General features: G+C 44.1%; 1 protein-coding gene across 4 annotated transcripts in view; it reads right to left on the bottom strand.

Annotated features, from left to right (window-relative positions):
* Positions 1 to 201: 201 nt before the first annotated feature.
* cica (capicua transcriptional repressor a) overlaps positions 202 to 16,589 on the bottom strand; it is a 48,580-nt gene continuing 32,192 nt past the window's right edge. For 3 of the 4 annotated variants that reach the window (XM_037092551.1, XM_037092550.1, XM_037092552.1), the window contains 17 exons: positions 15,924 to 16,023; positions 15,604 to 15,786; positions 14,921 to 15,047; positions 14,411 to 14,583; positions 13,547 to 13,679; positions 12,594 to 12,676; positions 11,316 to 12,219; positions 10,691 to 10,833; positions 9,366 to 9,526; positions 8,104 to 8,341; positions 6,704 to 6,980; positions 6,074 to 6,255; positions 5,122 to 5,264; positions 4,289 to 4,452; positions 3,991 to 4,125; positions 3,787 to 3,912; positions 202 to 3,430 (listed from right to left, as the gene is read on the bottom strand). In XM_037092551.1, coding sequence (XP_036948446.1) covers positions 3,168 to 3,430; positions 3,787 to 3,912; positions 3,991 to 4,125; positions 4,289 to 4,452; positions 5,122 to 5,264; positions 6,074 to 6,255; positions 6,704 to 6,980; positions 8,104 to 8,341; positions 9,366 to 9,526; positions 10,691 to 10,833; positions 11,316 to 12,219; positions 12,594 to 12,676; positions 13,547 to 13,679; positions 14,411 to 14,583; positions 14,921 to 15,047; positions 15,604 to 15,786; positions 15,924 to 16,023 — 3,535 coding nt within the window. In that variant the 3' untranslated portion in view covers positions 202 to 3,167. The remainder of the gene's footprint in view (positions 3,431 to 3,786; positions 3,913 to 3,990; positions 4,126 to 4,288; positions 4,453 to 5,121; positions 5,265 to 6,073; positions 6,256 to 6,703; positions 6,981 to 8,103; positions 8,342 to 9,365; positions 9,527 to 10,690; positions 10,834 to 11,315; positions 12,220 to 12,593; positions 12,677 to 13,546; positions 13,680 to 14,410; positions 14,584 to 14,920; positions 15,048 to 15,603; positions 15,787 to 15,923; positions 16,024 to 16,589) is intronic. The other variant, XM_037092553.1, reaches the window with a different exon arrangement.

The raw sequence follows: 16,589 nt of genomic DNA, 5'->3' as shown, positions 1-16,589 counted from the left end.
TTTGTGGGCCAGGACATCTCTGCAGCACTACAGTACAGTACCTCATTATAATGCTGCTTTCGAACACTCAAAAAATTGCAACTTCTTGCAATTAGGATATTGTACTTGTACATATTTTGCAATTACAACCGTGCAAAAAGACACACATACATTCCAAAACTGTAAAACAGGGATGTGAAATAAACTCAAGCACATACAACATTGTGTTAGATCTTTAATATTTTCAATATTTAGTCTTTTTGTTGTTGTTTAGAAATATTGCACATGGTCAACATGCCTGCTTATGAGATAACACTCGCCTCGCTCATCCTAAAATTCCTTCTCCAAAGTAAGGACAGTTTATTTTTAAGCACAATCATACAGTGTACACGCATACGTGTGTGTGTATGCACATATGTCTGTGTGGGTGTGTGCACGCGTGCATGTGATTGCACATGCATGCAGATGGACAGCCCTAACCCCAAAGAGATGTGGATTGATAGTCTTCTGTTACCTGTGTGTGTTTATATATATATATATATTTATATTTATATATAATATATCCTGAATATATATTTCATATATATCCTGAATCAACTGGGTTTGATAACAGTCAAAATGGTGGACAAAATAGTCATGGTGACTATAAAAATACTGTCTCTAGAGTAGAATGTAGAATACAATGAAAAATATACTATTGATAATGTTGCTGTGTGGATAAAGAACAAGAGGTTGGTTGTGTTAAGACACTACCTGCATGTGCCAAAACATACACACACACCCGAACACAGACCTAAATGCACATATATGGAAATACCGGTATATATATTTTTTCACACATCCAACTGTATACAGAGAAACAAAAAGAGATACCCATAGTAATAACTACCCCCACTCTTCACCGAGGAAGCAAAGAGCCAAAAAGTGCTATTCAAAAGTTGTCTTTGACTTTTAGTAAGTTATACCCTCTATCTCTTCAACAATAACAATAATTGTGTGATTCTTTTTTGTTTTGTTTTATACCATAGTTAAAGATAGTATCACAACAGCTCATTCCTCTCACTGACTGACTGCACTGATTTAATATCTATGGCACAGAGCCTTTCCCCCAGAAACAAAATAACCCACCCATTTCCAAAAACAAAAAAAACAAAAAGTCCTATTGCACCATTTGACGGGAAAGGATAAAGTGTCGAGAAGAGAGGGAAGAGGGGAGGGCTCCAGAGACTGCCCTCCAGGGCTGGTCTAGGATCGGCTTTCCCTGAACTAACCCTAACCAGAGCCATCCTGAGCTACATAGCGCTTGACCCGGGACCAGTGCTTAAGGGCACTTTCTAACAACACTTGAGGGGGTTTGAGGGAGATGGGTGAGGTAAAGATGGGAGCGGAGGATTGAGGAGAAACGGGTTGAAAGGAGGAAGGACAAGGGGAGGAGAAATGTGGTTGTTAACATACAGAACAAGGTTATTATTTTTTCTACTAAAACAATCTCTAAAAACAATACTTTCCTGATTTTACTTGCGGCGGTCCCACACGAGAAGGGCCGCACAAATTGTGCAAACACCTGATTTCTGCGTTTTACAAAACGACAAACACCCCTGCTCCCCCACTTCTGTGTCTGGTGAGAAATCGTAGAGTAGGGAAGGGGGAGGCGAGAACCGCCCCAGGTACAATTAAAAGTCGGGGGGCCACAGATTGATTTTGTCCCCTTCTTTGTCCAAAGTTTTTTTGTTTTTTTTTGTTGTGATTTTTTTTTATGCTGGAGAAGAAACACAATAGAGCCACGAGAGAAAAACAGGCCACGGTAAAACTGGTTATTTCCACGGCAACGATAACGAGAGAAAGCAACATTATATCCACTGGGAGATTCAGAGAAGTTTGGTTAAAATTCTACTTTTTCTCTCTGTTGTTGGTGTCCTTATTCACTATTTTTATTTGTCTTCCTATAGTTGGAATATGATTCTTCCGTCCAATGAGCGTCATCCAAGTTTCTTCTTCTGCCATTTCTCTGCGGTCAGTGTCGAACTTTACGTTGAATCTTCAAAGCCTCACAACCAAAAGTCTCTTTACATAATCTCTTTATGGTGCCTGTTCACACAGGTTTTGGGGAGGGCACCCCAACAGACATACAGACATTTATAATCAGCTCCCGCCATTGAGGACTCAGTCTTTCATAATGGCAATAACTGAAGGTGCAAAGATTGGTCACACTACATCCCAGCTCCTGCCTTCTTTTGTTTGTCAGGAGCGAATAGATTTCATGCTTTCAGTTTCTCTTCTCACTACAATCACTAAAAACTGTGCAGGCCGATGGCTTGGTCACACCAGGGTTGACTGTGTTTGTGTACGAGTGCTCACACTGCACAGATGTGTCCATGCACTGCGTGTGTGTGTGTATGTGTACTGTATATATATGTGTGTGTGTGTGCTGTCTGTCTTGCAGCATCGAGGGGCTGTGGAATATTGGTGGAGGTCGTTGGGGTTGTGTTTGTGTCCCGACCACTGTGCTGAGGAGTGGAAGGGCGAGAAGGAGGTCAAGTCAATGGCATCTGAGGGCTGGCTGGCTGGCTGGCTGGCTGGCAACAGCAAACTGCATCTGCACAATAAGTGACAAAGTGCCTTTGTGTGTCATGGTCCTTGGTGGCGGCTCCTGGGGACTGCCAACCAAGAGTAACAGTCTGATTTGGTAAGGGTGTGTGTGCGTGTGTGTGGGATCATGTGCATGCTGGAGATTACGTATGCACCATGGTTTGTGTGTGTATGTGTGTGTGTGTGTGTGCCAGAGAGAAGAGTGTACCACAGAGTTTGTGTGTCCGTCTACAAACTACTGTACAAATGTGCTGAGAGCAGACCTGGGCGACTTGGTAACTGAAAATATTCTGGATAATTGGGGAACAAAAAGGGAAAACGATACTACAAGAAGCACTTGACTCATCAGGACTTGCATGTGATTTTACCACTTTTGAGGCTTTTTTTTAAACGTCTGATTAGACGAATCAAGCGCACCTTGAGTAGTCTGAATATTTGTGACCATATTCAAATGTATTCCTGCCCAGGTCTGGCGGAGATTAGTGCCAGAAAAACGGATCCCGCTGCTGCAACACATACAAGAACATTCTGCGGGGATGACACACTCCTCTCTCTTCTTCCTTCTTCCTTGATATTCACACTTTGTCATCCTCTCCAGCTTAGGATCCTTCACTTTTCGGCTCCTCCGGGCTCCTTCCTTTGTCTCCTTGTTGCTCCGCCCCTCCGTCCTCCTGGGATGATTGATTGAAAGAGGAGCTGTGGGACGGGGCGGGGTTGGCTTCAGCTGACCCTCCAGGCTCGATGGTTCCGGGCGTGGCTGTCTGCATGATCTTCTGACGCACCTCGCGGATCTTCAGCTGCAGGCACACCTTGGTGGGGAAGGTGTCTGAGTAGCGCGCCTGGAAGGCTGCAGTGGCCTGAGCTGGAGACGGTCAGAGGACAAGCAGAGTGAAAACAGGAAGCAAGGAGGATACAGCTGTATGGTATTAAGTATTTAGTAACTGCTACTAAAATCTTGTACAGTTTGAATTTGCTGCACATAAAACAATCACTAAGTTTGTGGACAAGATTTCTTCTGTTATTCAGAACACAACAATAGTCTGATTTTGATATGGGCCATGTAAATAGCATATTCCATTTCCATGTTGAATTTTACAATCAGGACATGTGGGATATGCACATATTATTTTAGCTTAAGTCATTGATTCAATCTACAATCTTCAGTTCTTATTGAGGCCATGTGACCAAGATCAAGTCCTATCTCTGCCGGTGGTTTACCTGAGGGGAAGAAGCCATGATCCTGAAACAGCTGCATTACCAGGGCCCGGCGCTGGTCCAGAGTTCGACGCAGAGATGAGTAAGGGACCCGGTCCAAATCTCCTAGAAGATCCTCTCCTTCTGTACCTGGTTAACAAGCAGAATATTGTATCACTTTCATTACACCTTCACGAGCTGCTCCTGAGCTGAGGTCACCTGTCCTACCTGCTCTGTCAAAGGTGAAGATGTCTCCTTCACACTTGGCGGCGCTTTTGGGGGTGTTGGGCTCCGAACTGCAGCTGGAGAGACGACGGGTCTTTCTCCTCGGGGAGCTGGGGTCTTCTGCTGTCACCTCTAGCTCTGGACACACGACACGAGACGGATGAAGGAGGGAATACGGAGTGAAAGGGGGGTAACAGAGTACACATGGGAAGAGAAGGACAAGGAAGGAGCTGTGAGCGATGAAATGTCAAGGTGAAAGTTAAATTCATCAAAGTTAGTTCACTCTCTCTCTGCATCTCACCGGTGGAGTTGCGTCTCTTCCTGCGGTAGCTTCCCAGGATGGCTCTTGGCGAGGTGGCCAGACTCTGCAGAGTGGGCGAAGGCAGGACGTCCTCTGGGTTAAACTCTGGAAGCTCAGCGAAACGCTCCTCGAAATACATCTCCGTACTCACACCGCTGTGTTTCCTGCACACACAGAACACAGTGGTGTAATCCGGTGGTTAAAATATCGAGGGACTGCCTCTGAATGTGAGCACATTTCCCATGCCTTCCGGCTGAGTTCTGCCAGGGCTTCACCACCACTCTCCTGCTGTCTAAATTAAGAACATAGAGGGTGAGCACTCCGCCCACTCACAGTCAGTAAACAAAGAGTTTCCACCATGTTTTTTTTTTTTTTTTGGAGGTAGCTAAACGTGGAGCTAGATGCGACTATGTGTAAAAATCAGTGTTAAATAAAGTCCACAAACGGTGTCCTCTCCCGGGTGCTGTAGCTCATCGTCAAGCTGCTTCTCACCCTAATCACAGAAGATCACATGAGCTCTCTCAGCTTGGAAAAATGTAAAGTGTTAAAATGGAGGGAACATTTCCTTACAACAACCAGAAAGACAGAAGGATTAGGCAGACTTGTTTTGTTTTGCTCTGGCACTGATTAGACAGAAGCCATAACTTAAGTCTGATCGCTGAGAAATAAATCATAACACTTATTTCATGTCATTTAGCAGATTCTGAAATGCTGAGGATCCTTTAGACCAAACCCACTCACATATGTTTGATTAAATAAAAAAATAATAAAGTGAGGATGAATGTGGAGTGCCTGCAGCTAATGATTCATGCCCCTCTAGTGCCGGCACTTACTTATCGAAGGAGTCAGGTGTCTTTTTGAGCGGTGGGGGTCGGAACTTGGTCTTCTTTGAGGAAGTGGGGGGGTCTCTTTCCGCAGGGGGAGGTGGAGGAGGGTCCAAACCTGAGGGTGGTGGAGGAAGGGAACGAGGTCCAGCCTGCGAAGAGAGTGAGAGAAAGACTGGTGACACAGCAGCTCCATCGCAGCCCTGGGAGGCACTCTTTTACTTTAAAGGGTCAAATCTGCATTCATTCTTGGAGTGAGATATGTAATATATATATATATTCATCAGCTCCAGCTCTGATCAGCAGTGATGGAAACACCCTGGTAGACACTTTAATTTTCACCTCATTTCCAGCATAATATGACTTTTCCATCCATCTCTGATCAAGCAGCGCTCAAACATCGTTGCTCAGTTTGAACTATCGTAACACTGGACATGTGAATGGAGTTGATTGCCTATTTTCAGGGGGTTCACCAGCCTGCTTACATGTGATAATTTCGGTGTAAAAAATTGTAAAAGTCCAAGTCAAAGTATCACATGTGACTTGTGTTGAAACAGACATAAAACTTTGGTTTTGTATTTACCCTGGTTATTCATCATTTTTTCCTGCAAGATGTCCTTTTTTTAAATTAGGTTATGGACAACTGTTTGTTGGCATGTCTCCTGTTGCATTATTATCGTTTCAGTCTCAAAAAAATTCAAAGGGATTGAGAAGTTTGGTTTGCGGAGGAAAAACTGTTGAAAACCATCTGATGTAAGTAAGAAAAATTCAAGAAAAGGGAAAATATATTCTAACAAATATTCCTGCGGATGTGTAAAATCAAAGCTATTTCCTGAGAGTTATTCTTCGAGAGGAAGAGAAAACAAAAAATCTGACCCAAAACTGTTTTCTCACCGATCTCTTAAGCTTTGGTTGAGGATGGTGTGATGAATGAATGAGGCAGGTATTCAGATATTCTCACCTCTTTGCTGCTGTCACCCATGCTGTGGTCATCTCTGCCTGTCTCTCTGCTTCCCTTCTTCTCACTGTTCTCCTTCATCCCTCTCTCTCGCTCTCTGTCCATCTCGCTTCGTGTCTCTTGGCAGTGTCCATCTCTCAGATTTTCCTCTTTGATGTACAGGCCAGTGTCCTCCTCTTTTTTTACTGGAACAGATAAAAAAATAATCTCAAACTTTGATATAAAAATACCATACCCATCCTCATTAACCTCACTTTCCACAAGTTTTGCAGCATCAGTCATTATCATCCAAGCTCAGTTTCAGTACAAGATTTCAAACTGGACAACTGACGGATTCTGCAAAAACATGGCCCTTTCATGCCTTAAATATAAGGAGAAACTGAAACCCATGGTGGAAAATATCTGATGATACTGCAACATTTTTTGAAAGTAAAAACTAATGACAGCTAAGAGATCATATTTATATTATATAACGTTTTGTTTACATGTTAGAGCTGAAAGCAATGAGATTCACGAGCAATTTTAAGGCTCCACACTCGACTAAACTAAACATTTTTGCAGAGTGTCCCAGACAACAGCAGGAAACCAACGTGGCATTTAGAACCAAGTCGGACAAAACAAGCGGAGGTTTACCTGCTGTGGTGGCAGCACAGCTTGACCACGCGTATCCTCCGTCCTCAGCCTGACAGTCCAGCTGGCTCTCCCTCTTCACCTCCACCTTAGGCTCCAGCTCGACTGCAACATTAGGATGAGAGGGTGCCACCGCTGAACCCTGCACCCCTGTCGCCAACGGAGAGGAAGGGTTCATAATGTCCTGGGCTGGGGCGGCCACTGCGGGTGGCATGGTTGTCATAGAGACCACGCCAGTAGCCAGTGCAACGGTCGGTGCGGGGTAGATGGCAGTTAGTACCTGATGAAGAACACAGCAGAGAAAGTGTATCAGAAAACAAGAGATTTTGTGTGTTTTACCTCTTTCACACAGGATGAAAAACAAAAACACTTACACCCACTAACATCTGGCTTTTGTCGTCAGTGGGAAAAGTGTAAAATCGTCATTCATTCACGGGTCAAATAACTCTGCAATAGTCACAGGTGTTTATCTGCTCCAGCTCCAATCAGCGGTGATGGTCCGATGGCACCTGGCAAATTTTCGCCTCTTTTCCGACACACGCCGAAGTTAAAAATGTTGGCCTTGAAAATACTATTCCATCTGTGTCCGTTCAAGCAGCTATCGATGATCATTTAGTTGGTGTTGCGTTTTAAAGAAAGCCTGACTTAAAAGTTACTGTCTCCATTCTGCTCTCTACTGATCCCAGTTTTCTTGTGCATTTGTGAAGCTGAATGTGCCAAAAGAAAAAAGAAAAAACAAAACCTGCATATTCACGCTAAACATGGCCTAAATATGTTATTATTTCCACTGTGTTTGAACAAGAAGGATATGAGCCACTGGCGACTGTGAGCATGTCATGAGAGGGAAAGCTAAAGCACAGACTATGCTCTGAAAAAAGTAGAAGTGGAATTAAAAACTAAAGATAGATTACTGATCAAAACTGGTGCCACACAATAAACAATATAGTGTGACTGTCAATATTTTCTCTTATATGTTTAGAGTCATTTATGTAATGCCTCCAAAGGAACGTAGTGATGATTTTATACTAGCTTCACTTTTAATCCTGCTGCCACAAGAAAATGTGCTCCCTTCATTTCAAAGTCTTTCATGAGGTTTAATTCATTCATTCATCTGCGTTTTTTGTATTGAAAACAAAAACTCATGAAACTGAAAAGCTGACCTCAAATAAAGACTCTTTTAATAATCGACTGCTAATGCTCAGCGCCGACTTCCACTGACCTTCACATGTCTAGAAATGAAGACTGGAAGCAAAATCACGACTGATAAAAAGGTAGACGATATTTAATTTTTCACTCCTTAAATGCTTATTTTGGCATCACCAACACACAACACACTCACTACAGTCTGCACTACACAAGGACTCTCTGGTGCTAACACTGTGCAGTTCTCTGCTCGACTTTACCTGACGACCAGCGGCTCCTGACGCCTGACCTGGAGGGGTCTGCGATTGACAGCTCAGGGGTGGGGCTTGAGCTAACAGTGGCGGCTGACCGGCCATCGGCTGAACAAGGGTTTGTCCGGCCGGGGCGATGGCGGTGAAGCCCAGTGTTGCCAGAGATGGTGGGAGATAAGCCGGGCCTGGTGCGGCTGTGGCCTGTTGGACTGTGGTGACTCCCGGGCCAGACTGGACATAAGTGATCCTAGAGGAGAGACGAATCATGAGTATCAGAGGTGAATATTGCAAATCACCTGAGAAGCTAATAATAATATGAGAGGAGGGGAGTGACTGTAATAACACATATGCAAAAAAAATTAAGACAGCTTTAAGAGTCAATAGATACACATCAGAGAGCAAATCTAAGCATGTATTATTTTATAATTTAAAGTTCTAATAACTACTTGACAAATCAACTGGTTTCTTTCCAGAACTTTTCCAGGACATTTTCAGTGTCAATCTAGCCAGTCTATGAATCCAACGCCATTTACTCTACCTACCTGAATTACAGTGTATTATCCAATGCTGCCTGATCATCAATAACTGAAAAAGTCTGAAAACCAGTAAACGAGATCTGCTGGTAGTTTTTCTTTTATCAACAATAATAAATATACAAAAAATAGTAATAATAAGATAAGCCTCTTAAAATTAACAACAAACTGGTTTCCTTTCAAGAAAAATCTCAGTTTTTTGTAATACTGTAGTATTGTGTAGTTTTGGGGAGTTTAAATAATGTTACAAGACTTCACAAGATTTTCCAGGACATTTTGCATTTGCTCAAATTTTCTATTACTAGAAAACCAGTCAACTATTTTCCAGCTTTTCCAGGATGTGTTAGGGACCATTATCAATCATGTGTGTTTGATCTTCAAGTGTCAGAATATGATGAAAAACACCCATCACAATTTTCCAAAGATCAACCTGACTTCAAATTTGAGTCCAAAATGAACTTGTATAAACTTGTAAACTTTGAGAAAAAGACATTCAAAGTTTTGACCTGAACATCAGATCTCACATCGCTCTAAGGGCTGATGGAGTATCAAAACATGTTCAGAGTGTTGACTTTCTTTATCTACAGCTACTGCACATTAAGCAGAATTAACATTATGACCTGGCTAAAAATCGAAATCTGACAGCATCTTTCTGTCTCAGAAGGCTCTCTGACCGGCTGAGAAAATAAACACGCGTATTTGTTGCTGTCTTTCAGGTGTCGGGCCTGTGTTAGTGACCTGGTGGGTGGAGAGGTCAGAAGAACGGTCTGTGGGGGTGCGGCACCGGGAGTCATCACCGTTGCCATGGAAACAGGAAAGGGGCTCCCAGGATGCACTGCTGCTGCGCCGTTAGGGTGAACGCTGGTCTGAACCACAGGCATGGGAGCGATCTGGATGATCTGTGAGGCGAATGGAAGACAAATAAACAAAAGGCGAACAGTTTAAAAACAGATATTTTTAGAGAGGACACGTCGGATTTAAACATTTATTTTTCATGTATCCGGGGAGACAAACTTATAAATACTGAATGCTGTTTTATAATCCTCAGAACAATTCTAGCACTTTGTTAAAGCAACTAGTGCCTGATTTCTCATCTGAGATTTTGGGGATTTAGAGAAAGAAACGGAAGATAATATTCATAAATAGGTTTTATTTAGTGTATAATCACCTGAAACTAAGATTTTTGTTTGCATTACTTTAGAATGAGCCTTTTCATATCTAAAGAGGTAGGAGGTGCCTTTCTACAGAGTCGAAACTGTTGCACCACCATGTTTTCACAGCAGCCCAGAACGTTCAAACCAAACACTGACTACACAGAGGGCCTTTCATGTTTTTCGCATTTTTAAGCAGCGACCGTAGGAGGAGGTATCTGCAATCTGCAACCTCACAGCTAGACGGCTCTAAATCCTACACACTGGACCTTTAACTAATTAAATGTTAGTCAATAAATAACGGTGAAAAAAGTGAATAAATGCTCACTACAAGTTCCAAAAGCTCAGGAGACCTTAATTCAATTGTTTTGTTCTTTCATAATTATTATATCAAGTGGTAAATCTTACATATGTAATTCGATCACAGATACATTAAGTAAAAAAAAAAGGGGTTACTAACAGGATTATAACTTACAAATAAATGATAAATGATATGAATATTATACAGTCTCACACATCGTCAAACTGAATAATAATCAGTACTCACATTATTTCATTTGTGCCTCTGAACCAGTGTAAATATTTAACTTAAATAATTACTCTATTTCCAGTAAATTTTTTGTCCGCTGAATCATCGATTACTATTTCAGCAGTGTGAATTTTGAGGCCAGATGAGATCACTCAAAACTTGATAAATTCTGACGGAACATCAGGCAGATTTCTTAAAAAAAGTTCTCTTCACCATAGCGACCCTCTATTACCCACTGTGCTCCTATCAGGGACATGTGTCAGCCCTGTCTGGTCTTTATGCTCTCGGTGCTGCTGTCGATGTAACAACCTTGTCACCTGTCACCAAACAGGGTGGCGTCGATTTATCTTCGGCGCTGATGACACTCATGTTGACATTCTTACCTTGTTTGCTGTTGCGGGGCCGTTCTGCACAGGAAGAGGCGGAGCGACCAGGGAAATGGAAGGATGAGGAGGAGTAGACCCTGTTCTCACTGTTGCCATGGGAACCAACATCTTGCTCTGCAAGACAGGCGACTGGGTTTGGACTAATGAGTGAGAGGGAGAGAGAGAGAAACGGAGAGAGGGAGAGAGAATTAAAACACTCAGCGTGAGAAACAGATGAATCGAGCAAAGGAGGGGAGGTGAAGACAGGACAGGAGCGACGGGTGGGTGGAGACACACTGAGACAGAGAGGACATTTCAGCCTTTGATAATAGTGAAATTCTTTGCTCATAACAAGGTGGAACAATGTTCTGTTGCTTCTGACTCTTATGAATAGAGAGTGATTAAGGCTTGGGTGGGCGGCGGGCGCTCATACTCATGTCAACAGTGTTTCTCCTGTCAATCATTTATCTCCTCTTTACGTAAGCCAATCACATCTATTTTCAGTGCTTCCTGTGGAGGTGATTAGTAAGAAATAAGGGAGCCACAGCAATAAGAAAAATCAAAGAAAGACATTTTAGTTTTCAGTGGACCAGTGTACACTAACTAATTCTTTTCTTCAGCCAATCGTTGCTCTCTGTCTCACCTCTGGTCCCGGGGCTGACTGATGCAACTCTGATTCCCGCCCCCGAGTGCACGCCATTGGCCACGGCGGCATTGGTGGGCAGGGAGAGAATTTGCTGGTGGGTGAGTTGAGGGGAGGAGGGGCTCTCGGTAGGCAGGATGTACTGGACCTGAGCTAGCGGCTTGGCGCCGGCGGGAGGGGTGAGGGAGGAGGTGGCGGCAGTGGGGTGGAGCTGGGGCTGGAGGACAGGTAGGGGGGTTTGTGCGTGCGGCTGCGGGGTGAGGAGCTGCACTGGTTGGGCAGCGGGGAAGGACCCTCCCAGCACCAGGTTAGTGACCAGGCCGCTGCTCCCCAAAGGGCTGACACTGACTGGACTGGGAGAGGAGGATGAGGACAGGTACCCACCCCCTGCAGTGATTGGCAGCTGCTGAGGTCCACCTCCTCCAATCAGGATAGCGGCTTTCTTGTCCTGGGGCAGGGAACTGAGGGTGACGGCTCCGTCCACTGGCTTGCTGGCGATGGGGATGGGGGTGCTGGCGATGGGTCGTACAACATTGGTCACCATGGTGGGAGCCATGCGGACACCACTGAGGACCTGGGTTGAACCCTGCTGGGCCAAAGCGATGGGAGTCTGGGCGTTGGATGTCAAGCCAGCGATGGACAGAGAGGAGACACCCTGCCCGCCTCCTCCACCTCCTTCTCCTACACCTGCTGCTGTTTCTTCTCCTTTGGATCCTCCATCGCTCCCCTCCTCTCCTCCATCTGGAGCTCTTTTTCTCTTCCTCTCAGAGCCCTCTTCACCACCACCTCCTCCTCCTCCTCCTCCACCTCCTCCTGCATTCCCTTTAGCTGAGGTGGAATCAGAGTGAGGGATGGAGGGAGAGGAAGAGGGGAGAGAAGAGCGAGCCACTGGCTGGAAGCCATGCTGGAGGGAAGAGAGAGATGGAGAGAGGGAGAGATCAAAGCCGGGAAAGTTGCTATGGAAAGTTCTTCTCTTCTTCATGAACACACAAGTTTCTCAACTAACTGAAAAATCTGTGGGTTTTAATGCTTGATGGGAATTAAGGACTTCAGACATCAAAAGCTCAAATGAAACCACCAACGACTGATACAATGATTTTAACAGAGAACTGCAGCATTGATATAAGAAAGCAACTCTTAGAGGCTTTTGCAGTGCAGACTTTTTACTAATTCTTGTGCCTTAAACTCAATTCCTTGACACGGCGACTACATACAAACGAGTATTAGAAACAAGTACTAAATGAAAGAATGAAGTTATTTGATGATTGCTGCAGCTACCTGTCCATCCGGTTCGTCTTCGTCGCTGTCCGTCACTCTCTCTTTACACTTGAGGTCAATGGAGCCCTCAGGACAGGAGTCCTCTGAGGGTGGGACACATATTAGAAGTCAGGGTTGTAGCAACCTTCAGCATAATGGACTAAACACACTATTCCAGTGGACCACTCACAGGAACATGTGTGGCAGTGAATGGCAAGAAACAAATATTTTTTTGATTCTGTTTGAATTGTGCCATAAAATACACATGTTGATGTTTGTCAATCTAAAAGGTCATTTTCAACTTGAGAAAGTAGAAAGTCTGTCATAAAACTAATCAAGACTGTCAAAGTACATCATTAGAAAGACTACACACCCAAAAGTTGTGTAAGTGACGTAACTAAAACCTCATACAGTTGGTCCGTATGAGAGCTATAAATTCTGTTTGTCCCAATTCCTTGTGTTTTTTACCTTTTTTTAATGCTTCTTCTGTGCTGAGGTGACGGCCATGTTGGTGCTGGAGACGTTTATACTGAGTGAGACAATGTAGTTCACTATGCAGTTTCACACAGAAGTCAGTGGTATTTTATCATCTTTACGACAAATTGCGACTTTCTTGACGGACAAAATTGTCTTTTAAATTGACAAACATCATATTTGTTCAACTGTTGCCTGGAAGTGACTTAATTTGTGATCACACAGCAACACTGACAATACCTGGACATTAAACTTGCAAAGACAGCACTATCACCATCAAATAGCCAATTATGACCTTTCGATATTGTTATATTTTAACACAAGCACTTACTGGTCTGGTGCTGGGGTTAAATGACTCAGCTATTTTTTTTATAGCTTTTAGGTGACCTGCTGACAGTGTCTTTTGTAAAGACACTGATCATTGTGGGAACTGAAAGTATGACTGAGGTTATGCAACTGTCTCTCTAACCACCAGGCCACTGTGCTGATCATATACTCACCCATGACATCATCGTCCCCCTCTTCCTCACAGATGACCATGCGCTCTTCGTCACTCGTCACATCCTCGCTGACCCCGCCCTGGTACAAAGACTGAGGCAGCGTCCGGTGGCGAAACAAACTCGCCCCGTCCTCCTGAGAAAGTGGAGAAAAAAACATTTTAAAGAAATCCTGTGGAATAATAACATTTATTTTATAAACTCAAACAGAATAACCTTAAGTACCAAACAACAACACTTCAGAAGTAATACTGCTATTATCAAAGCATGCATACATAGAGTATGAGGCTTTGCCAGCAGCATTAAATGAATGCCTTGAAAACAAAAGAGCTAACATGCAGGCCTATTCCCGCATGATTAGGAGCGAAGCAGCAAACACCAGTCTCATACCTTCAAAGGCTCTAAAAAAGTAGAAAGTGAAACCTTTGAAGTTGGAGGCTGAGCTCCCCCAGAGCTTTCAGTGGGTTTTCAACAGCAGCAACTCAAGCCCTCACGCAAAGAACAAAGAGAGTCCATTTGAACTGTTTCTGAACAGCGTGCTTTCACCGCTAGAGTTCAACCAAAACGCTCTGCAGTGTGAGGGGACGCACGTCTGCTGTGGGTCAATACACACACACACACACACACGCATGTTGATGCGAACGTGCTCACACAGCCTCTCTTTCTGCATTTTTATTAGTTCTACACTTCTCTTTGTTCTCTTAGATGCAACAAATGTTACAAAAGTGCATGAATAATAGTCTTGACTTAACTGGCAGAACATGATTTAAGAATAAACTAGCTGGAGATCTGTAACCGTTTGCTTCACATCTTTAGATCTCCAGAGTCTGTTTGCTGCCTTTGAGCTACAAATTAACAACCTCCTACCTTCTCCAGGTCTCTCTCCCTCTCTCTCTGCTCCAGGGTGTGCACGGCACTCTGGGAAAAGGCTCGGGGACGAGGGTGCTGCCCTGCAAACAGCCCCCCTTGACGCTCCGATCCCCCTGGCCAGCCCGAGCCTCCTCCCTTCCCCTCGAGCACCTGGGACTCTGGATGGGGATCTGGAGAAGAGAGGAGAAAGACTCTGAGCGAAGATCAAACACCACAGAGTATAATGGAGGGACAGATCAATAAAACTTTGAATTAGTTTCATAAAATCGCCACCAGCACTCTGTCCAAAGTATCAGCAAAATTATTTTTCATCTGACTCAATATTTTAAGTCACTGCAGGATCTAAAACAGACAAAAAGATATAAACCAGTTGATGAGGTAGAAACCACCCACTGATCTAAGAAGTTTGACTTGTAAGAGGCATTTTGAACGCTGGCTTCAAGATGCTAATCAGAGCTAATCAACACACACACACACACACACACACGCACACGCACACACACACACCTATGCTCTCCGACATGCTCCTTTCCCGTGACTCCTTTGGCGTCCCACGGCCCTCAGACAGTGACTTCCTGCGGTCCTTGTTGCACCACTTCCAGTCTGGGTGGGCTCTGAAGTGGGCCTCTTTTACCTGGAGGCGGAAGAGGAGGAGGAGGAGAAGGAGGAGGAGGAGGAGGAGGAGGAGGAGAGGGTCTTTAATTTTCAGTTGATGTAATTTAAGTCCAGCCACGATGTGTTTCACTACTCACGAGAACTACCAAATTACATCATTCAAGTCTGGGTGAATGTGAATGTATTGATATTTGGCTGAAAACATTCTGATCAATTCACTACCAGAATGTTAAAGACTCAGCATGTAATTTCTGCCACTGCGATCTCTCAATGTAAACAAAAACGTAGTAGTAGATCAAATCATGTGGGGTCATGGGAGTTGTTGTCTTTGGGTTCATCCTTGCTGTCTGTCACAGGGCTCAAGTCCGATCCATTAAGATGTATTAATAAGTTAAAACACTAAAGTTTAATTTTATCATGAAATCGCATGAAAACAAACAATTCCAGTGTGTAAAGACGTTCATGTAGAAATGTTCATCAGTCATTTGTAGACATTTGAATGCAGGAATGTTATATAATATACCTCTTAGTCTACCCTTTAACCTCGCCAAAGTGAACCAAACACGCTTCTTTACCTGGAAGGCCAGATCGTGGTACTGCTGCTTCTCGTTGGGCCCCAGAGCGTACCACCACTCCCCCAGGATCTTGCTGACTGTCCGGTTGTCCTGGTTGGGGTGTCGCTGGTGCACCAGGGCGCGGTGGCGTTTACTGAAGATCATGAATGCATTCATGGGACGGCGGATGTGGTCCTTCTCCCTCTGGTAGGGGTGTTGAAGAGGACAGAAAGTTTAGACATTTCTGGTGAGCTGCAGGAGTGACATTCAATGAGCAGTAATCTGCCTGCTTTCTCTATCTTTCTGCCCTTTCTATACTGATTGACTGTCGGACGTCTGACCTTCCTGTCTCCGTCCTTAGGCAGGGCGCTGAGGGACTGTGTGCGTCTCTTCATGGGGCCAGAGGAGGGCGCTGGATCGCTGGCCACACCCGGAGAGAAACTGCAATTCACACACACAGAAAAAGTGAAACTGTAAGTACACAAGAGACGGGAAATGGAGGGAGATTCCTGTGAGGGACTTTCAGGAAAGCAACAAGGCTGAAGGGTTGTGAAAGATTTAGAGACGAGTCCGCATTTATTTTAACACTGTCGTATTTATTTCACACCTTTGTGGTGTGAGGGTCCATGAAGCATTCAACCAGCGTGACAAGTTGTGCAGTACAAACCACATCTGTTATTTTTATTGATTCTGTAACACACAGAGATCACATGTCAGCTAACCAGAACAGTCGCTTCCCTTTGTCTCTCTGACTTTTTTTCCCTTTCGTTTACTGTGAATGTAATCAGCACACTTCTCTTTATCTCCTCAACTGTGGTTGTTATCACTGTGCATGATAACTGGTGAATATTTATTGTGTTAATTCCGCAGAAACTGCTGTTCCTACCACCGATAAATTGCACTCTTCTTGCAAGCCAAGCTTCCAGGAAAAAGAGACCAGACACAGAGTAAATAGAAAAAGCAAATAAAAATGCTGTCACAAACTGGGTTCAGCTTGAATTTTCATT

This window comes from Acanthopagrus latus, chromosome 3, assembly GCF_904848185.1.
Source record: "Acanthopagrus latus isolate v.2019 chromosome 3, fAcaLat1.1, whole genome shotgun sequence".
Lineage (NCBI taxonomy): Eukaryota > Metazoa > Chordata > Actinopteri > Spariformes > Sparidae > Acanthopagrus > Acanthopagrus latus.
Note: the sequence above shows the minus strand (reverse complement) of the source record. Positions and strands in the feature narration are given on the sequence as shown.